The sequence below is a fragment of the Convolutriloba macropyga genome, chromosome 4 (genome assembly GCF_964194025.1).
Source record: "Convolutriloba macropyga chromosome 4, txConMacr16.3, whole genome shotgun sequence".
Taxonomy (NCBI): Eukaryota; Metazoa; Xenacoelomorpha; order Acoela; family Convolutidae; genus Convolutriloba; species Convolutriloba macropyga.
The window spans coordinates 30,219,813-30,241,230 of record NC_134471.1 but is presented as its reverse complement, the minus strand read 5'-3'; the positions used below and the strand labels follow the sequence as shown (position 1 = coordinate 30,241,230).

Here is a 21,418-nt window from a genome sequence, read left to right as displayed (position 1 = left end):
TTTCTGTTTCTAAGCGTTTTGTTATCTTTAGAGCTTCAACGTATGACCCTGATAGCTTTAATTAAGAGATTGTGCAAAATCAATTTTTGTTTAGAGTTGTTCCGTTTGAAATATGAATCGGGCTGGATTCATATGTATGAGCTGGCCAAAATCAGCATCAACAACAAAGGAAACGAACTGAAATCTGATGAAAGGAGAAGCAACGATCTGAGCGAGATTCAGAACAGAAGCGTAGGCTCAGTAGAAAATAACCAACCTGGAAGTGAAGCGTAGAGTTTTGCAAAAACCTAAACTTGGCGTTGTTTCAAGTTCTAAAGCTTCTTTGTGTTGTTCGCTACTATTAAATTTTGTCTGGTTAAGCCATGTTTGTTAATATTAAATACTGTGAACTGAATTGTTCCGGTAAGAGTTGTTGTTTTGACACATCAGTTATTTGTTGAAGTGCTTATTATCTTCGTTTTGACATTATTACGTCAGTTATTTGTGTTAAAAGCTGAGCTAAAAAGAGTAGTACTTTTCTTATTAGTCTCTCGCTTGCTTCAGGTTTTAAATGTTACTTGAAAAATTAACATTAAATGGAAAAATGCAGTTTATTTTCTGTACACCTCAATGTTTGTGCACATTTCAGTTGGCTTCTGTACAATTTGTATTACGTTTAATCATACAAGAAAACATTTTTAAACTGACTTCTCAAATTTTTCATCATCAAGTTGGTGGACTTGATTTCTAGACACTTTTCCTTGTATCAATTCGGAGGAATTGAGCGGCCTCTTTTCAAATACTCAATGTTGGTAGTAACGTGGCTGGTTCAATTTTTTTATTCTTGATAGTAACAAACATAGAACTTATTTTGACTCTGAGCAAGGAAATCACTCTAGGTGATTTTCTGATATTTTGAAACTGACTTCTCAAATTTTTTATGATCAAGTTGGTGGACTTGATTTCTAGACACTTTTCTTTGTATCAATTCGGAGGAATTGAGCGGCCTCTTTTCAAATCTCAAATGTTTATAGTAACCAGGCTGGTTCCTTTTTTAAATCTTGATAGTGACAAACATAGAACTTATTTTGACTCTGAGCAAGGAAATCACTCTAGGTGATTTTCTGATATTTTTAAACTGACTTCTCAAATTTTTTATGATCAAGTTGGTGGACTTGATTTCTAGACACTTTTCCTTGTATCAATTCGGAGGAATTGAGCGGCCTCTTTTCAAATACTCAATGTTGGTAGTAACCTGGCTGGTTCAATTTTTTTATTCTTGATAGTAACAAACATAGAACTTATTTTGACTCTGAGCAAGGAAATCACTCTAGGTGATTTTCTGATATTTTGAAACTGACTTCTCAAATTTTTTATGATCAAGTTGGTGGACTTGATTTCTAGACACTTTTCTTTGTATCAATTCGGAGGAATTGAGCGGTCTCTTTTCGAATACTTAATGTTGGTTGTAACCAGGCGCACCTACTACTGTTGTCTTTCTCTAGATACCATGAATAAAAAGACAGACTGGTCAATAATAGCGCAATGCGACTATTTTGCCGTTAAAAGATTTGTCCAGACAGCGGGTAGAGAAGCGATGTGTACGGTGGTACCCATGCGTGAGACCCTTTTTGAGCGAAAAATTACTCGAGATGTGGCGTGGAGAGAAGCCTATGAGGCTGTCTGTCAGGCATATAATCAACTAAAGCCGAACTTTGCAATTCGTCAGGATAATTTTGGTGGATATTGCCTTGCTTATACCGGCAAAGTGACTGTTCAGGCATCAACAATTTTCCGACGAGTGCCCATTGGTTTTGTTCGAGCAGTTCCGGATGGTGTCGTCACAGATCTTTCAGTGATGTCATCCCAAAGAACTGGAGAGCAACTGCTGCTTCTTGGTCCTCTGCGCTTTGTAAACTCGGATTGCAGCCCAAACTGCGAGTACGAGTTTTCAAGTTCAGCGGGTTATGTTGAACTGCGCGTAAAAAGACGAATAAATCCCGGAGAAGAAATATTGGTAAAGTATGGCCCTGAGTTTTTTGAATTCAGAGAATGTCAGTGCAGAACATGTGAAGTTAAGCGCAGAGAAGACACCTTTTTGGACATAATGTTTGATCTTATTCTAGAAGACGTCTGTCTGGAGGTCGCCACAGTTTCTCTTACTGAATTAAGCGACGAAGTTAGCCCTCCTTGTTCTTTGTCTATATCAAGACCCAGACAATTCCGGTTAAGAGGTCGTGAACTTATAGAAGAAATAATGTCCTATGAACAACAAGCTGAACCAAGTTTTGCTGATGGAGTCAGCGTGCCCCTTTGTCCAAATACCAACATGATATCAAGTTTATCCAGCGATTCCGCGTTCACAAGTGAAGACGCAGTTTCTGACACTAGCAGTTATCTTAGCAGCACTGTTCTGGGATCTGCTGACAGTCGAGCATCTCTTGGTGATGAAAACAGTAACGTGTCCTCAATAGGTTCTCTAGATGAAACAGTACCGCCAAATAATCGAATTTCATCGCCTCTTCGACCTACGAATCTCCCAGACATAAACCCCCCTGCTTCGACAATTACTGTGAGTGAAAGATTTGTAGACGCATCAACTCATGACGAAAACGACGACATAAAATTATTCAATGGAAGCCACGTTGCATTGAAAGATGCTTTGATACTGACAGAGTTGTTCTTGTCTCGTTTCAGTCTGTCGGACGAAGCCTCAACTGCATTATATGCCTTAGTGAAAAGCCTGCTACCGCCTATAAATGAGTTCCCCTCAGGTTACTCGTATGTTAAAAATGTAAAACAATCTTTCACTGACAACCTGCGTTCTTTTGAAATCACAAAATCCGAATCCTTATGTGTACTTAAATTCCGTTTTCAGCTACGTGACATTGTTATGCGTAATCTTAACCAAATTTTTAATTATTCTGAACATAGAAAAAACAACCCTGAGATGGATCTGAACAATGAAATAGCTCCTCGTGTTCAAGTCAGGCCAAACCACACAATGACCATTAATCTAAATATGTTCACTGATGGTGTTAGTATTAAGAAATCCACATTCAAACGAGAGGTTTGGCCCATTTGGCTGCAAATAACTGATCTTCCGCCAGTTTTGAGAATGGCACGGAAGAACATTGTGTTAGCCGGTCTTTTTGTTGGGTCAGGAATTCCCGATTGGCAGAACATTACTCCACAAATCCGAGCTGAGTTGCTGTCGCCCATAGAAGTTCAATTGAATTACGAAATTTCCCTCAGCGTAGGATTTCAAGTAAATCTATTGGTAGCAGATTTAGGTGCCAAGTCACATTTGTTGAATATGTTTAAATTCAACGGTTTCTTCGGCTGCCATTATTGCACCGTCAAAGGCATAACAATAGGCAGGACCCATTCCTACTACCCCTTCAGTGAACGAGGAATGACTCGCGAACCTATTCTCAATGACATATTCATTGATTTCGCTGAAAGTTTAAGTGCCGAAGAAGTAAACAACGTTGTAGGCGTTAAAGGCAGAAGTGCTTTTGCTGGCCTTATTAAGAATTTGCCCCTGACTGCGCCAACAGACTACATGCATTGTGTTCTGCTTGGCGTCGTACCCGAAACTCTTAAACTGTGTTATAAAACACTGACCAACTTGCAAAAAAACAGTTTGAAGGAAATCGTTGAAAATCTGAATTGTCCTCGAGAAATTATTGCCTATTCTCGCAAAATTCGTTCATTGGACGAAGTTGGTCAGTTCAAGGCCAACGAATTTTTCAACTGGCTTTTTTATATTGCACCCATGGTTTTTCGCGAACTCGTTCCCCATCCTCTCTTCAAACATCTGATGAATCTGGTTTTCGGAATTCGCTTGATTCTCGAATCCAGCTCAAGTAGTAATGTTTTGCAGGCCGAGACGCTGCTCAATAGTTTTTGTTCTGAAATTGTCTCCGTTCATGGTGGAAATCAGAAGATCGAAACAATTAACGTACACTGTCTAAAACATCTTGCCGACCAGGTCCGGAGGTTTGGTCCTCTATATGGTTTTTCGGCAATGAGTTTCGAGGCCGCCAACAGAACGCTCAGTGAAGTGTATAGTGGTGCTAATTCTGAATGCCAGGTCATTTGCCGTCGGATTCTTCGCAAACATAAATTAGCACAGACTGATATGGAAAATTTGAAGCTGAAGCCTTTGTTCCATCAACTAAAACGTATAGAAAACGATGAGCACGAACATTTTACAAAAGAAACCCGCAGAACAGAAGCAGTTAAAATGGCAATGAGAGACTATCCAAATTGTACAATTTCTAATCGTCATGTTCTCAATCAAGTTTACTCTGATTCCAAAAGTTTTCTGCGTTCTAAAGGTTGTAATTGTTTTTGTTACTACATCGAAAACGGCAAAGAAGTTTTTGGAGAAATACAGTATTTTATCAAACTAACTAATGCCGAAACGGAAGTCCATGTCAACATTCTGCTTCACGAAGTTTTGGAAGATGTCGGGCTAGTAAAGGGATATATTTTCAAAATTTGCCGAACTACGAAAGAGAACTTAGTGTCTGTTGAAAATATACAGAAGTGTTTTAATTACAGAGACTTAACAGCCAACAATACAGACCACAAAGACATATCGTATGCCCTCAAACTTTGTTCGATTTTTGAACATTCTTGAACCTGATTTCTGCTTCTTCCCTGCTTTAATCTCTTCCTGCTTTCGCCCGTTAATTAAATGCATGATAAATGATGTCGAACTTAATTTCTACTTCTTCATTGCTCTGATTTTCTTGCTTTCGTCCGTTAAATGAATGATAAATGATGTTAAACTTGATTTCTTCTTCTTCACTGTTGATTTTTTCCTGCTTTTGCCCGTTATTTAAATGAATGATAAATGATGTCGAGGTACTACCATTGAGGGATACCTGATGTCTGTATCACATTGATCTTCTAAGCACCTTGGGTTACTTCATCAAATTTTCAAGAACACTCACATTCTTTCAAGTTATAATATTTTTGCTGAAGGCAAAGTTTTTCGCTGAAAGGTTTTGCCTTTTTCTTTAAATTTTTTCATCGATCTTGACTTAACTTTTTTGGAGTGGTGTGTTCTGTCGCTTCAAAATTCAATTTAAAAACATTCATAAAATTTTATTGTTTAGATGAGGTTCCTCATAATAGGGGACTCAAATTTAAGAGATTCCTTGCCTTTTCTAAGGCAAGACGTTCTCTTGCAGTCCTACCGGTAAGGTTTTTTAGTTGTTTTAAGTTCTGACTGGCTTTATTCTACTGGAAAATTGTGTGTTTGTAGACCAAAGTTTGAAGGACGTGGTGGTCGTCGATCTCATCATCTACAAGAAATGGTTCCTCTTGCTAGAAAATTTACGCATGTCTTTGTAATTGTCGGCGACAACGATGTTGCTGAGCTCCCTGTTGAGAACATATACCAGAACTACAAGAATTTTTCTGAAATGATTTACCCAACTAATGTTCGCTTCTGTGGACATTTCAAGCGCAAAGACTTCGATCGTAATCCTAAAGTTGTTGAAGAAAATAATCTGTTTCTATATAAAAAACTGGGCTATCAATACAAAAGCCCGAGAGCAGTAAAAAATAAAGACTTTGGTCTACGTCAACGCTACCATTTCTCGCCATTTGGTGCAGGTTACATGCATATGAGTGCCCTCATTTTATCCGTGATAAAAGATTTTGCTACTTATTGGTAAATTGACACTCATTCATAGGTTCATTTTATTGTCGAGTTTTTTCTCCAATTGATTGTTGCACCTGTACTGTTTTCTTAGTGATATCTGATAGTGCCCAGGTTTTATTTTTTCCTGAAGTAGGAGTACTTCAGGAAAAAACTGCGGTTTTAAAATGTTGAGTTCTATAATGTACCCTCACTGCGTTGTTTCGTTAAAAATGTGTCTGCTGTTTTTTTTGTTCTTCAGAGGTATGTGGTTGATGAGATGCAGGGCCACGCTCTACAAAAGTTAAGAACGTAAGTTGTGGAAAAGTGTGTTTATGGCTATGGATGTGTGTGCGTGCTCGCGCGCTTGTGTATGTAAGTGCGTGTGTGTGTGTGTGTGTGTGTGTGCCTTTGTGCGCACGCGCGTGTGTGTGTATGTGTATGTGTGTGTATGTGCGTTTACGCGTGTATGTATGCGTGCGTATGTGTTTGTGTGTCTGCGTGCTCGCGTGTGTGTGTATGTATGTGTGTGTGCGTGTGCCTGTCTGCGCGCGTGTGTGTATGTATGTGTGTATGTCTGTATTTGTGCGTGTGTGTATGTATGTGTGTGCGTGTGTGTGTGCGTGTGCCTGTGTGTGCGCGCGCGTGTGTGTTTTTGTGTGTGCGTTGGCGCATGTGTATGTGTGAGTGCGTTTGTGTGTATGTATGTGTTTGTGTGTGTGTGTGTGTGCGTGTGCGTATTTATGTGTGTGTGTATATGTGTGTGTGTGTGTGTGTGTGCGTGCGTGACTGTGTACATGTGTGTGTTTGTGTGCGTGTGTGTATGTGAGTGTGTGTGTGTGTGTGTGTGTATGTATGTGTGCGTGTGTTTGTGTGCGTGCGCGCTTGTGTGTGCATGCGTGTGTATGTATGTGTGCGTGTGTGTGTGTGTGAGCGTGTGTATGTATGTGTGCGTGTGTGTGTGTGTGCGTGCGTGCGTGACTGTGTACATGTGTGTGTTTGTGTGCATTTGTGTATGTACGTGTCTGTGCGTGTATTTTGACGCTTATCGGCTATTTTTGACGTCTCCCCGGCTATTTTAGACGATTTTTTTCGGCTATTTTCGACGTTTTCTTCGGCTTGTTTTGACGTTTCCCCGGCTATTTTAGACGTTTTTTTTTCGACTGTTTTTGACTTTTTTCCGCTATTTTTGACGTTTCCCTGGCTATTTTAGACGATTTTCTCGGCTACTTTTGACGTTTTCTTCGACTAATTTTGATGTTTCCCCGCCTAATTTAGACGTTTTTTCCGCTATTTTTGATGTTTTTTCCGCTATTTTTGACGTTTCCCCGACTATTTTAGACGTTATTTCGGCTGTTTTTGACGCTCTTTTTGTCTTTTTTTGACGTTTTACCGTTTATTTTACAATAAGTGCGTGTGTGTGTGTGTCGGTGTGTGTGTGTGTGTGTCTGTGCGTGTGTGTGTGTATGTATTTGTGTGTGTGCGCCTTTTGAGTGTGTGCGTGTGTGTGTGCTTGTGTATGTATGTGTGCGTGTACGTGTGTGTGTGCGTGCGTGACTGTGTACATGTGTGTGTTTGTGTGTGTGTATGTATGTGTGCGTGTGCGTGCGTGACTGTGTACATGTGTGTGTTTGTGTGCGTTTGTGTATGTACGTGTGTGTGCGTGTATTTTGACGTTTTTCGGCTATTTTTGACGTTTCCCCGGCTATTTTAGACAGTTTTTTCCGGCTATTTTCGACGTTTCTTTCGGCTTGTTTTGTCGTTTTCCCGGCTATTTTAGACGTTTTTTTTCGGCTATTTTTGACTTTTTATCGGCTATTTTTGACGTTTCCCTGGCTATTTTAGACAATTTTTTCGGCTACTTTTGACGTTTTCTTCGGCTATTTTTGATGGTTCCTAGGTTTTTTTAGACGTTTTTTCCGGCTATTTTTGACTTTTTTTTCGGCTTGTTTTGATGTTTCCCCGGCTATTTTAGACGTTTTTTTTGGGCTATTTTTGACTTTTTTTCGGCCATTTTTGACGTTTCCCCGGCTATTTTAGACGTTTTTTTTGCTATTTTTGATGTTTTTTTGGCTTGTTTTGACGTTTCCCGGCTATTTTAGACGTTTTTTGGCTATTTTAACTTTTTTTTGGCTTTTTTTGACGTTTCCCCCGACTATTTTAGACGTTTTCGGCTATTTTTGACGTTTTTTTCGTCTTTTGACGTTTTACCGGCTATTTTACGCTACGTGCGTGTGTGTGTGTGTGAGTCGGTGCGTGTGTGTGTATGTATGTGTGTGTGTGTGGCCTTCTGTGTGTGTGTGTGTGTGTGCGTGTGTGCGTGCGTGACTGTGTAATTGTGTGTGTGTGTGTATGTATGTGTGCGTGTGTGTGTGTGTGCGTGCGTGACTGTGTACATGTGTGTTTGTGTGCGTTTGTGTATGTACGTATGTGTGCGTGTATTTTGACGTTTTTCGGCTATTTGAGACAATTTTTTTGGCTATTTTCGACGGTTTTTCGGCTTGTTTTGACGTTTCCCGGCTATTTTAGACGTTTTTTTTGGCTATTTTTGACTTTTTTCGGCTATTTTTGACGTTTCACCGACTATTTTAGACGTTTTTTTGGCTATTTTTGACGCTTTTTTCGTCTATTTTTGACGTCTTACCGGCTATTTTACGCTACGTGCGTGTGTGTGTCGGTGTGTGTGTGTGTGTGTGTGTATGTATTTGTGTGTGTGTGCCTTTTGAGTGTGTGCGTGTGTGTGTGTGTGTGCTTGTGTATGTATGTGTGCGTGTACGTGTGTGTGTGCGTGCGTGACTGTGTACATGTGTGTGTTTGTGTGTGTGTATGTATGTGTGCGTGTGCGTGCGTGACTATGTACATGTGTGCGTTTGTGTATGTACGTGTGTGTGCGTGTGTTTTGACGTTTTTCGGCTATTTTTGACGTTTCCCCGGCTATTTCGGGCAATTTTTTTCGGCTATTTTCGACGTTTCTTTCGGCTTGTTTTGACGTTTCCCCGGCTATTTTAGAAGTTTTTTTTCGGCTATTTTTGACTTTTTATCGGCTATTTTTGACGTTTCCCTGGCTATTTTAGACAATTTTTTCGGCTTGTTTTGACGTTTCCTCGGCTATTTTAGACGTTTTTTTTGGGCTATTTTTGACTTTTTTTCGGCCATTTTTGATGTTTCCCCGGCTATTTTAGACGTTTTTTTTTGCTATTTTTCATGTTTTTTCGGCTTGTTTTGACGTTTCCCGGCTATTTTAGACGTTTTTTTTTGGCTATTTTAACGTTTTTTTCGGCTTTTTTTGACGTTTCCGCCGACTATTTTAGACGTCTTCGGCTATTTTTGACGCTTTTTTCGTCTTTTGACGTTTTACCGGCTATTTTACGCTACGTGCGTGTGTGTGTGTGTGTGTCGGTGCGTGTGTGTGTATGTATGTGTGTGTGTGGCCTTGTGTGTGTGTGTTTGAGTGCGTGTGTGCGTGCGTGACTGTTTAATTGTGTGTGTATGTATGTGTGCGTGTGTGTGTGTGCGTGTGTGCGTGCGTGACTGTTTAATTGTGTGTGTTTGTGTGTGTATGTATGTGTGCGTGTGTGTGTGTGTGTGTGTGTGTGCGTGCGTGACTGTGTACATGTGTGTTTGTGTGCGTTTGTGTATGTACGTGTGTGTGCGTGTATTTTGACGTTTCCCGGCTATTTTAGACATTTTTTTGGCTATTTTAACGATTTTTTCGGCTTTTTTGACGTTTCCCCCGAATATTTTAGACGTTTTCGGCTATTTTTGACGCTTTTTTCGTCTTTTGACGTTTTACCGGCTATTTTACGCTACGTGCGTGTGTGTGTGTGTCGGTGCGTGTGTGTGTATGTATGTGTGTGTGTGGCCTTGTGTGTGTGTGTGCGTTTGAGTGCGTGTGTGCGTGCGTGACTGTGTAATTGTGTGTGTTTGTGTGTGTATGTATGTGTGCGTGTGTGTGTGTGTGTGCGTGCGTGACTGTGTACATGTGTGTTTGTGTGCGTTTGTGTATGTACGTGTGTGTGCGTGTATTTTGACGTTTTTCGGCTATTTTAGACGATTTTTTTCGGCTTTTTTCGACGGTTTTTTCGGCTTGTTTTGACGTTTCCCCGGCTATTTAGACGTTTTTTTTGGGCTATTTTTGACTTTTTTCGGCCAATTTTGACGTTTCTCCGGCTATTTTAGACGTTTTTTTTCTATTTTTGATGTTTTTTCGGCTTGTTTTGACGTTTCCCAGCTATTTTAGACGTTTTTTTATTGCTATTTTAACGATTTTTTCGGCTTTTTTTGACGTTTCCCCCGACTATTTTAGACGTTATCGGCTATTTTTGACGCTTTTTTCGTCTTTTGACGTTTTACCGGCTATTTTACGCTACGTGTGTGTGTGTGTGTCGGTGCGTGTGTGTGTGTGTATGTGTGTGTGTGGCCTTCTGTGTGTGGGGTGTGTGTGTGCGTGTTTGGGTTTGTGTGTGCCGTGTGTGCGTGTATGTGTGTGTGCCGTTTGTTTGTGTGTGTGTGTGTGTGTGTGCGTGCGTGTGTGTATGTATGTTTGTGTGTGTGTGTGTGTGTGTTTGTGTGTGCGCAAGCGTGTGTGTGTATGTATGTATGTGTGTGTGCGTGTGTGTGTATGTGTGCGCAAGTGTGTGTGTGTGTGCGTGCGTGTGTGTATGTATGTGTGTGTGCGCGCGTGTGTGTGTGTATGTGTGCGCGCGTGTGTGTGCGTGTGTATGTGTTTGTATATATATATATATATATATATATATATATATAAATTTATAAATGTTTTCAGATATAAAGTATTTCCTTGATTCCTTGAATATCACGGCTATTAACTTAATTTCTAAGTTTGGTATATCTGCTAATGTGTACGCCTTTTCTTTCCGCTTTTATTTTGTTCACAGTGATGTTTAACGGGATCCATGGCTGCCTCCGTGAACAATTCTTGGCTGCTGGTGCCACATGCTTGATGGAAAAGGAAATGGAGATTCGACACGTGTGTGGAATGTGTACATGATTGGCACACACCTATGGAATCTTTCACCAGTTGCAATGAGACAGTTACAATGTGAGAATACTAGCAACAAGACTAAAAGGACATAAACAGACAAAGGACATATTTATAGCCATAGTAGTCATGATGGTGGTCATGATGATGATGGTAATAATAGTAACAATTTGTTTATTGTTTTGTTTAAGCATTGTTTTTCATCATGATGGTGGTCATGATGATGATGATGGTAATAATAATAATAATAATTTGTTTATTGTTTTGTTTAAGCATTTTTTTTTAAATTCAGTATTGCTTCTATTGTTTTTTTAACTAGAATTTTCCTAATTCTGTCAAAGTCTATGCCAAGAATCTTTTCTTGATGAAATTTTTGCCTGGGCATAAGGATTCAAGAATTAGTTTTGTAACTGGCCAGAGAGAATTCAGAAACTCCATTTTTTTTCTCTGATTTTTTCTCTTGACAGTGTTAAAAGTGACATGATCAGAATCTGGCCATAGTAAAAAACCAGAATTGAAAGTTCATGATTCAGTACTGGGTTACTCTGAGACTATGATCCGGGTTTAAACATAGCCGGAAGAATTCCGGAAACGACTCGAAGTGGAAATCCACTCAAACGCCACCCAACTACTCATCAGACAAAACGCGCCTCCACTAGTTATGATTATCTTTTTTGTCATATTTCTCAACAAAAAAAATGCCTCATATCCACAAAACTGTAACCAATTGTTATCTTAAAAAATTTTCAAGTCATACTGGTCTTTTCAATACCCATTTGAGGTATAGTAAAACAAAACAATCGTCAAAAAATCGCAAAAATTAGCCCAAAAATCAGCAAAATACATGATAGATCTCCGAATTGGCATAAAACTCATATGAACTTCCAGAAACCTTGAAACCACTGCCAAAACCAGCCTAAAATTAAAAACGTTACAAAACCTGTTAACCAAACAAATTGAAAAAAAAATACTGCTTCAAAAAGCCGCACGTGCACAAAAAATTTCGGTCGCTCACAGAATTTTTTTTCACAACTCAATTTCTCGCTATTTAGAAAACAGCGATATGAACAAAAAAAACATTTTTTTCGCTCCGCTTCATTTTGTTCGGCATCAAAATTACTCCACATTGTTTCACGTGTTTCATTTCCTGCTTCAAAATTCACTTCAATAAAATTTATTAAAAAAGGACTTCTCCAATAATCCTTTTCGAGTCGTAAAAATCAAGATAACCAACTGAGGGATTAAAAAATTAATCAAAGTTTAAGGATCATTGTTGGTGAAATTTTACACCAATTCTATTTGAGAGAGCAACTATACCAAGTCAATTTTGTACCGAGGCTATTTTATACCATGACTATTCAAATTAAGAAATCGATTTCTCTTTTCTGAATTGGTAAACATCAATTGTAATCAATCTATGAATGCATCATGATCGAACCACTCAGTAATATTAATTTATTCCGTTTTATTTCTAGCCCAACTGGGGTTGTGTAGAACCGGGTGCCCTGAAAGCCAATGCAACCCAGCGTGTCCAGCAACTCTCACAGCCAAAACCCCTTCCCCAGGATTACAAACTGGTCCGCAATGCTATCTGGCAGCCTAGTGAGTCCGCAATGAAGGCCACACCCTCGGCCAGAACTGAACAACTGTCCAAGGCGAAGAAAAGGAACGCCCTGGTCAGTTATGACGTCATTAGAGACTCGAATGGTCATACAGTGCATGAGAAGTATCTCTTCATACCCATGCGATCATTGTGAAACTCATTCTGATTTCTACCATCATCGTATTGTTTTATTTTGGACCCTGAAATGATCCCCCTCAATTGTAAATCAGATGTTCTTCCCCTTAAACAGGATTCATGTTCTGAAGCTGTAGTTATTGATTTTACCAATCTCCGAAAGAAATATACTTATATTATTGTTGTTGTTTAGCCTAGATTTGTTGTTTCAAAAACATAATCCAAGAAAAAAATTAAGCAATATAATAAATCCCAATATAAAAATTTCGCCTATTACAGGGGAAGAGGGGGGGGGGGTTCATTTGCCTACTATGAACGTTGTTGGTGATGAAAATAACGCCAACAAGGTTCAGTAATTTGATCGTGCGGTGTGCTTCGGATAAGCGCTTTATGCTTTTTTGCTTTGAAAATTATTCTATTTTACAGCATCTATTTTCATTCTGTTTTATATAAGCTAGTTTCATTTCAATTTTGTAACATTGAACGATTCCGTGCTTGTTTTAAACTTAGGTCAAATCATTCTTTTCATCTTCATGAATATTTATTGTCAACATCATTTTAGTGTGTCAATTGATAAATTATGCACTTCGATTTTTTCGTAATTCAGTGACGTCGTCAAGTTGGGTTCCATGAAAACTTCCAAAATTGATCCAGCCTAAATTAGTAGTCCTCGGCTATAACCCCGGGCCGAGAATTTTCCCCGAAAACATTGGGTAAAAGAATGCAAAGAGTGTATAAATAAAAAAAAATTACACCCCTATTTCTCCGCTTAATTGAGGGTGGAAGAGTGTAATTAAAAGAGTGTAATTTTAAAAAATAAATCTAGAAGGAGGTAATGAGGATTGATCCCCCCATCTTCCCCCTGTCGAACATGTTACTTAATTCATTTTCTGCATTAACTATTGCGCCAACTGACACTAGGATCAGATGTGTCAATTTGGCTAAATTAATAATTGTGTAAGAGTAATTTTTTAACAGTCCACCCTAAATTACACTCTTTGCAAAGAGTGTAAAGAGTGGAGAAAAGACAGTAAATACAGTGTATTTTTTTAAAAATACACTCTTACCCTCTTTTTCCCTATAAATAGGAGTGGAATACGCATTACACTCTAATCCCCGCTAATTAGAGGCGGATTAGGGGTGAAAGCGTGGCCCGGTTCTCAATATAAATTCAACACCTCGTTCGAAATTAAAATCATCATTAATTTGCAGCCCAGCTACGTCCGGACGAACAAATTATATTTTAGTAACGGTCGATAGCAGACCTGTTGAAAAGATTTGAGGAAAACCCCTATAGAGGAAAAACATCTATACACGCTAAGGCCCCTATAGTTAAGTTACTAGAACTTACATAATAATACATGATTTTGTTTTCTTTACAGGCTGGGGTGTTTCACATATCTGCAATGTAGATTTTTGGATCAAGACAATTCTTAAAATGCTGCCCTTGAATTAAAAAGCAGAGCATGAAAAAACGCTATTTCTGCGTACTAAAAAGTTGCTTACGAAAGTAACGTTGTCATTTTTGGTATCTAATCTAAAGAGTAAGCTTGGTCACTATAACCCAGTCAACGATTTGCGCTTTTTCTTAAGGTCTGAATTTGTGCTATCTATGTTTGGTGTCAGGGAACCATTGAAAATGAGTTCCTTGGCATTAACCCAACAATCTGCTTACAATTTTAAACTTTTGATAGCTAAAAAACTGTTTATCATTGCGCTCCAAATAAAACTTAGAGCAATTATTAAAATTGTGCATGTTTGTCTTTCACTGCGCTTCCGTTTGACTTTTCGAGTGGCCTCTATCTCTCTCGGTTTGAATTTTGCTTAATCTAATGTGCCTTTTTGTGTAACATTTTAAAGCAGCTGAACTCAATTGATGAAAGTTTACCACTGGTCTTGAGCGAAGTACGCGTCAAAACAAATCCAAACATTGCGACTCCAAGAAGAGTATAGGAGGCGTATCTTTTGGCCAACCTTTCTTTAGAGTGCCATTGATACAGGAAATGGAACGCGAGAACAATGTAGTTTTCCTGCTGATAGCAGAAAAAAATGGAAAGCGCGACAGCAGAGAACGGCTTTTCCATGCCACTTTTTTGAAAGCGCGAGATATTGAGGTGCAAAAAAAACTAGACTGAGTGAGTGAAATATTTCCACGTGCGGCTTCTTCAAAAAATTTAATAACTACTGTTTTCTTCTTCAACAATTATAGCCGGTTTCAGAAAAAATAAAGTTGTTTTGATAAAGTTTTTAACTTTGTACTGACTCAAATCAGTGTAGGTTTTAGGTTTTTTGAAAAATATTTGGCCTATTTTTTTGTATAATTGCATAGACGTCTAATGTTTGTAGCCAATTTTCATTACCAGCTTTTTGCAATTTTGGGGAAATTGACTTTTTGTTTATTGAGAATGAATACAAAAATTTGGATTTGGAAACTAATGTCAATTTCCTTCAGTTTTTTTTCTTTTTTGTTTGATTAGTTTGCCTATTACTTGTTTATTATTGTGTGGGCCATTTAGTTTTGTGAGTGCACAAGAGCTGGTTCTTTTACATTTTCTTTCCTTTTTTTTCACTTTACACAAAAACTTAATCAAATTTTTTTACACAATTTACCTTAAGTTAGTTTTTACCTGATTTTTCTAGGGTTACTTCACTTTGGTTGCTTTCAGTTGTTTCATTACACAAGTGTTATTCTCAAGTTAATTTATTACAAAACGACTACTTTTACTTACGAAAACTTTTACTTTATTCATACTACTGGTCTTAATAAGCCCCATTTACATGATTTGAAGATTCTTTCCAGGCAAGCTTGTCAACCGCTGCTAAATACTGAGCCCAATAAAATTGAGTAATAGTCAGTTAACAAACAGCAGATTGTTTACCAATACTTGGTTTTGTTTTTAAATCCACAAAAATGATTTTACATACAGGGAATTGCACTATAAAGCTTTAGCCGAAAATTGAACCATTGAGGGATAAATTAGTGAAGAGCTGACCGAGACCACAAATAAACTAAGAGGAAATTATGAAGAAAGTTCGGATCTTCCCATGAGCAAACAAAACAAACTGTTATAGAATGAAAGCAGTTTAAGAATAGCACGAATTATTTATCAGTTGAATTGTTTGTCAGACTAAAAAGTTTGATTAATAGTTTGTCTTATCTGTCAAATTGTACAATTTTTTAAAAGATGCATTCTTCAGTTTCAGTAAGAAATTAAGTTTTCTTGAAAAAATCCCGAATTACGTACGTCCAATCTGGGGAGTAATTAGTTTTTGAATTTGAATTCTTAAATTGTGACGATGGATTTGAGCCCAGTGTGTTCTCAATTCGTTTGGAAACTACAAAGTTTGCAGCTTCGATAATTTTATGAATTGAAAAACCTTATACTTCCAAAAATTCTTAAGAAATGATTCAGCAGTTTGGCTTACGTTTTAATATTTTTATAACGCCTATTTTTGAGTAAGAAAGGTATCTTTATGAGGAACAAGGCTTCAATAACGCTCAAAATAAATTCTCTGTCAAGTTTTGCGCTCACATTTGCTTTGAACTATTATAAAACACTAAGCCAGAAAAAAGTTTGTAGAGCTAAATTTACAGAAATCTTTCATATCTCCTTAATTTTGTTCTTAAGCTCCTACTAGCGTTTCTGAATGACCTATTTGAACAATTTTATTTATAATTTGTTTATAGCAATTCATTGTCTAGCTTTTACTGCAGTTGATGGCTTGATAATCTTAATTTCACTGAATTAAAAAAAATGAAAAATTGGGCAACATCGTATGTTTAAGGACAATTCATTCAAGTGACCGTACATTTTTGGCTCTATACGTTTTGTATCCGTTTTCCTCATGTCAAAACCAGCAGATGCCCAATTTTTGTTTTTTTTCGAATAATAGGGTTCGGATCCGTTGCTGTAAGGTCTTAGAAATTTGAAGACCTTGTAGAGAACTTGTGGGCACAGAAGGCGATAAGATGTCTATTTTTACATTTCATTATTTGTTCGCCTTATACACTTTTAAAAAATTGTCGAGCTAAATTGATAATTAACTAGGTCATGAACACTATGTCCATCAACTAAACAGATGAGAAGTCCATTTCCTCACTCAACACGGCTTTTGTTGCAATTTGTAAGTCGTAATGTAATGGAATTTTTTCTCTTATAGATTCTTTTCTTCCCTTATATTAGCCAAGCTAGGATTGTTTATGAGGTGCGCGCTAATGATCGTCTAGACAATAGTCTACAATCATCAGATTTTTGCTCGTTGAACACAAGTGTTTAGGCAGATTATGACTTAGCAACACCTCCGGGTAATGAAAACGCAGCACCTCACTTCATTTCAGTCACGATTTGTCTGGTGACCGGACAATAGATCGAAAGGACAACAGATCGAAAACAGAAAAATTGGGACAATAGATCGAAAATTAATCTCTATTCTTAGCGGCCCGTGGGACTTGATATGAATCTATCACAACCGAACAAAATATCACAACAGAACATGTTATATGCTGTATAATATGAGCGCTCAAACCTGATTGGCCACGCAACTTAAATAATTTAATTTTCGATCTATTGTCTTTCGATCTATTGTCCTAGCACCGATTTGTCTGATTGATAACGCACATCTCAAACTGTGTGAGCGCAAAACATAAATATATGATATAGCTAATTTTGGTTATCAAATCATGGTAGTTGTACTTGTGATGTTCATTTTAGTGTCAGAAGCAAAACTGTGCAGCTGCAGTTCCACAGTCGTATTACATGATGACACGTCCACTCTAGTCTCAATTGCACAAAGGTAATCTTACTACTGCACTTGACATTGGACCTCGGATCAGACTATCTTCGAGCGCACCCCTGCTCATCGTGTGCTCAAATTACATGGTCTGGCACGAAGTGACTTTGATCGCACGAAAGTCTGGATAATGTTCTGCAACTTGTCCGATCTAAAGTCACTTCGGTTTATTTGACGATTCATCGAGACAACTGTGTTTATCTCTGCACTACAATTTATTGATTTATATTATCTTATACCATTTACGAAGTAGTAAAAACGGCTCAATACGTAAAATGTGAAAAAAAAACAAATTCTTTTAATCGGGTTCAGCACTCTCACCTATGATCAGCATGTATCACTACACAAAATACTTGATTGGATAAATTTCAAATATTATTAGCTTTATCTTCTCTGCTAAGTGCAAAGAATAGTTCAATAGATCATTTGCGGTGCCCCTGATCAATCAAAGCGAGCAATCACTAGTTTAACAAAATTTGTCAACTTAGCTAGCAGAGGTCAGCTTCCCGAATTCGTTGCTCCTATACTATGTAGTGCAACAACAACTGCATTGAAAAAATTGAAAGGTGGGGTCCGTCCTATCGCTGTTGGGGAAGTCATTCGACGTCTTATGGCTAAATGCATTGCTCGTGAAGCGAATTCAGATGCTGCTGATCTTTTTAACACAAAACAATTGGGGGTAGCAGTCAAGGGTGGTGCTGAGGGCATAGTACATGCAACAAGAGTTTCCTTTGAAAAACTGCAAAGGTCAAAAGATTCCGGAATATTGCAGATTGATTTCAAAAATGCCTTCAATTCGGTAAAAAGAAGCAAGGTTTTGGAAGCAGTCGCAAAATTCTTACCTAGTGTTGCCCCTTTTGCGACTTTTTGCTACTCACAACACAGTCATTTGCATTTTAACAACACATACTTAAGTAGCCAATCGGGAGTCCAACAAGGGGATCCTTTGGGGCCGCTTTTGTTTTCACTAGCTCTGTGGCCAATCATTAAAGAAATTGAGACAAAATTACCAAATCTAGTACAGCATAATTGGTATTTGGATGATGGCATCCTTGCTGGTACCCACCAACAACTTTGCACAGCATTGAATTTGTTGACAAATTTGGGTGAAGGATGCGGCATGGAGCTCAGAATAGAAAAATGTGAGCTTTGGTCACCCGTTGATCTGAACGCTATAGATAACAGAGTAAAAAGAAATGGCAAAGAAGGACTTGAGATCTTGGGCGCTGCCATCGGCAATCCCAGTTTTGTTGCTGCATGTTTGAGAAAAAGAGTCAACAAAATAGAAAAACTGCTCGACAACTTGGCGTACCTAGACGACCCACATTGTGCGCTTGGAATTCTTCGAAGCTGTCTTGGTGCCCCAAAGATGGTATATTCCCTGCGATGTAACACTCCATCTGACGAATCCTCTGTTATTTTGCAGGATTTTGACAAGCTTCAGAGAACAACATTTGAGAATATGTTAGGCACCCTTATAAGTGACAACGCTTGGAAGCAGGCTTGTCTACCAATAAGCAAAACTGGCGTTGGAATTAGACAAGCATTTGACCAATTGAAAGCGGCGTTTGTTGGGTCAGTATCGCAGGCAGACGCTTTAGTGGAACAAATAACCGGTGAGAAAATTACAGACAATCAAATTTTCAAAGAAACAGTGGAAGAACTGAAGAATCTAGAAATTAGCCAATATACGCAACACAAGATTCAGGAGGCACTTGACGATGCCGCTTTTTCTGACCTTCTTGGTAATCAGACTTCAAATCGGGAGAAAGCTCGTTTGCTTTCACTAACGTTGCCTCAATCTGGTGCCTGGCTTTCCGCACCTCCAATCCCTAGTCTGGGCCTTCACCTTCAGCCAAATGAATTCAGAGCCGCCTTGAAGTATCGGATTGGTGTTCCGTTATACATTGAGGAACGAAAGTGCCCTTACTGTCTAAACGGCAGACCGGACAAGCTGGGTGATCACGCTTTAAGCTGTCATGGTTGGGGGGATATGATATCCTGGCATGATAGAGTGAGGGATAGAATATTTGCTGCTTGCTCGACCGCAAACTTATCACCCGTCTGCGAACAGAAAAATTTGATTCCAGATAATAACTCAAGGCCAGGAGACATATACTTGCCCAGCTGGTCAGCGGGACAACCATCTGCGTTAGACGTAACCATAACTTCCCCACTGCAGCCCAGTCTAATTTCAGATGCGGCGAGGAGGTGTGGTTTTGCTCTGACAAATGCTGAAGATAGGAAATATGAACAATATGCCCAAAAATGTGCCGAAATAGGTATCCAGTTTGTACCACTCGCGTTTGAATCTTTCGGGGGCTTCTCAGATTTGGTCCGAAAAACTTTGAAACGTATAGCCTTGCTTGCCGATAACCGAAACTTTCAACCAGCTGGTTTATCAGTTGCCTACAATCGATTATCTCAAGGAGTCTCAGTGACTTTAATGAGAGGTTCAGCCACAATGCTGATCGCCAGAGATCCCCTGTTATGAGACTCATTCCTGCGACAATACCTTCAGCCCCACAATAGTTAATTTACAGTATTGACTCACCCAATTTTAGTTGCCCAGTTATTGCTGTGCGCGAACTTGTTTGTCACCCAATGAGTGGGGACAATGCTCATTTCTTCTGTTAAACCCGATTGTGTGGGTTGATTTTGAAGAAATTTTGAAGACCCGATTGTGAGGGTTTCTGGGAACAAATAAAAGGCAAATACTCAATTGCGTGGGCGCCATGGTGATTTGTGGGCACAAGGTTGATCGCAAGAAAACTTTCTGAGAATTGACTGAACTTAGAAATGATTTAAACCATGATTTCCCCAACCAAGCACACCTTAAATTTATGATTATTTTAAAAAAAAAATTTTAGCTTGTTTTTTTAATCTGTTAAAATTTTGAATGATAGATTTCTGATATATTTTCTAATAAAATTCTGATATATTTCAGGACGAAGACTACGATGGGTACAAAGTGTCAGCTGCAGCGATGAAAGCCAAGGCAACAATGCGACTCATAGATCTGTCAGTACCGAAACGTATCACCAAGAAGAAACTGGCTCCTCGATAAAAATATAACCCCATATTTATGCATATTGCGCATAACAACCAAATTATGTTAACCCTGTGCCTTAATAAAATCTTCAGTTTAAATGCTCTGTTGAAACCAATAACTATAGGAGACTCTTTTTTGTAAACGATATGTCATAGCATCAAAGGGGGATAATTTTATAAACATTCAGCTGCTGGATTGTGATAAATATCTGCGATAACTTTGTAGAAACGTAGCATCGAAACACTTACAAAGAAAATTGCAACAATAAATTCGCGCAAAATATTCATTGTATGGAAATGCCCGTCAATTAAATGGAACTATTGTCACTGGATTAACTTTTCAATAAAAGAATTAGAAATCATTGTCTCCGATGCGCGTGAAAATTACATTACTCATTCAAATGAGTTCAAAAAATGCATAGAATATTTTTCTTAAAAGTCAATGAAGGATGAATAAAAATTGACAGTATTCAAACATGTCCCTAAATACAACCTAAAAAATCCAAAGAAACATGGAAAAAATCTTAAAATTCCGAGGAGAAAACTTCTGAGATCAAAAATTTATTGCAGAAAAAACTAGAAAACAACTAAAACGGAGCAGATCAAGTATTTAAAAGAGCCAGTCAAGACGTTTAATATTGTTTCTATAAAATTAACTGAAAACTGAACTATAAATATCTACTTGTCGTTTATCTCGAAGAGATATAGTTTTCTTTTGTTGCTTCTACTGAAGGTGACATAAAGGAGCGAATCAGAACAAAATTTAGCAATGTGTTTAACAGAAAACTCAATGAAATCCAGATTGAAATCTATGCTAGAAAAAAAAAGCTGCGCAAGTTTTATACCTAAAATCTGAAAAATGGCGTACACAATTAGGAGCTCGACTATTATATTGGTAAACCCAATATCCGCATCGGGCGAATTGCTCTCAAACGACCGGCGAGCGGTTGGCTTTGTCAGTAGCTAGTGTAGTATTACGAGAGCCGTTACAAATGAACGGATAATTAATCCTGCATTAGAGCGAACGTATTTAGGCGCTAATTAACCATTCTTTCGCCGCGCGCTAAACAAACTAACGCTTATTAAGACTACCAGTACAAAAGTATTTAAACAACTCAGTTCGACTTGTTTAAATAACACAACTTTAGGCCTGGATCTCCTCGCTTATATCCAGGACAGAAAATGTACGTTGTTGAACGTAGGC

The 21,418-nt window shown here is 38.4% G+C and overlaps 2 protein-coding genes across 3 annotated transcripts in view; both read left to right on the top strand.

Moving 5' to 3' along the window:
• LOC142337935 (uncharacterized) overlaps positions 1-5,672 on the top strand; it is a 21,090-nt gene extending 15,418 nt beyond the window's left edge. The window contains exons 2-3 of the mRNA XM_075387569.1: positions 5,109-5,191; positions 5,258-5,672. Of these exons, the coding sequence (XP_075243684.1) occupies positions 5,109-5,191; positions 5,258-5,672 (498 nt within the window). The remainder of the gene's footprint in view (positions 1-5,108; positions 5,192-5,257) is intronic.
• LOC142338379 (uncharacterized) overlaps positions 1-20,313 on the top strand; it is an 82,888-nt gene extending 62,575 nt beyond the window's left edge. The window contains exons 7-9 of one of the 2 annotated variants that reach the window (XM_075388107.1): positions 12,110-12,310; positions 17,085-17,166; positions 20,111-20,313. In XM_075388107.1, the coding sequence (XP_075244222.1) occupies positions 12,110-12,310; positions 17,085-17,150 (267 nt within the window). In that variant the 3' untranslated portion in view covers positions 17,151-17,166; positions 20,111-20,313. The remainder of the gene's footprint in view (positions 1-12,109; positions 12,311-17,084; positions 17,167-20,110) is intronic. The other variant, XM_075388109.1, reaches the window with a different exon arrangement.
• Positions 20,314-21,418: the final 1,105 nt, after the last annotated feature.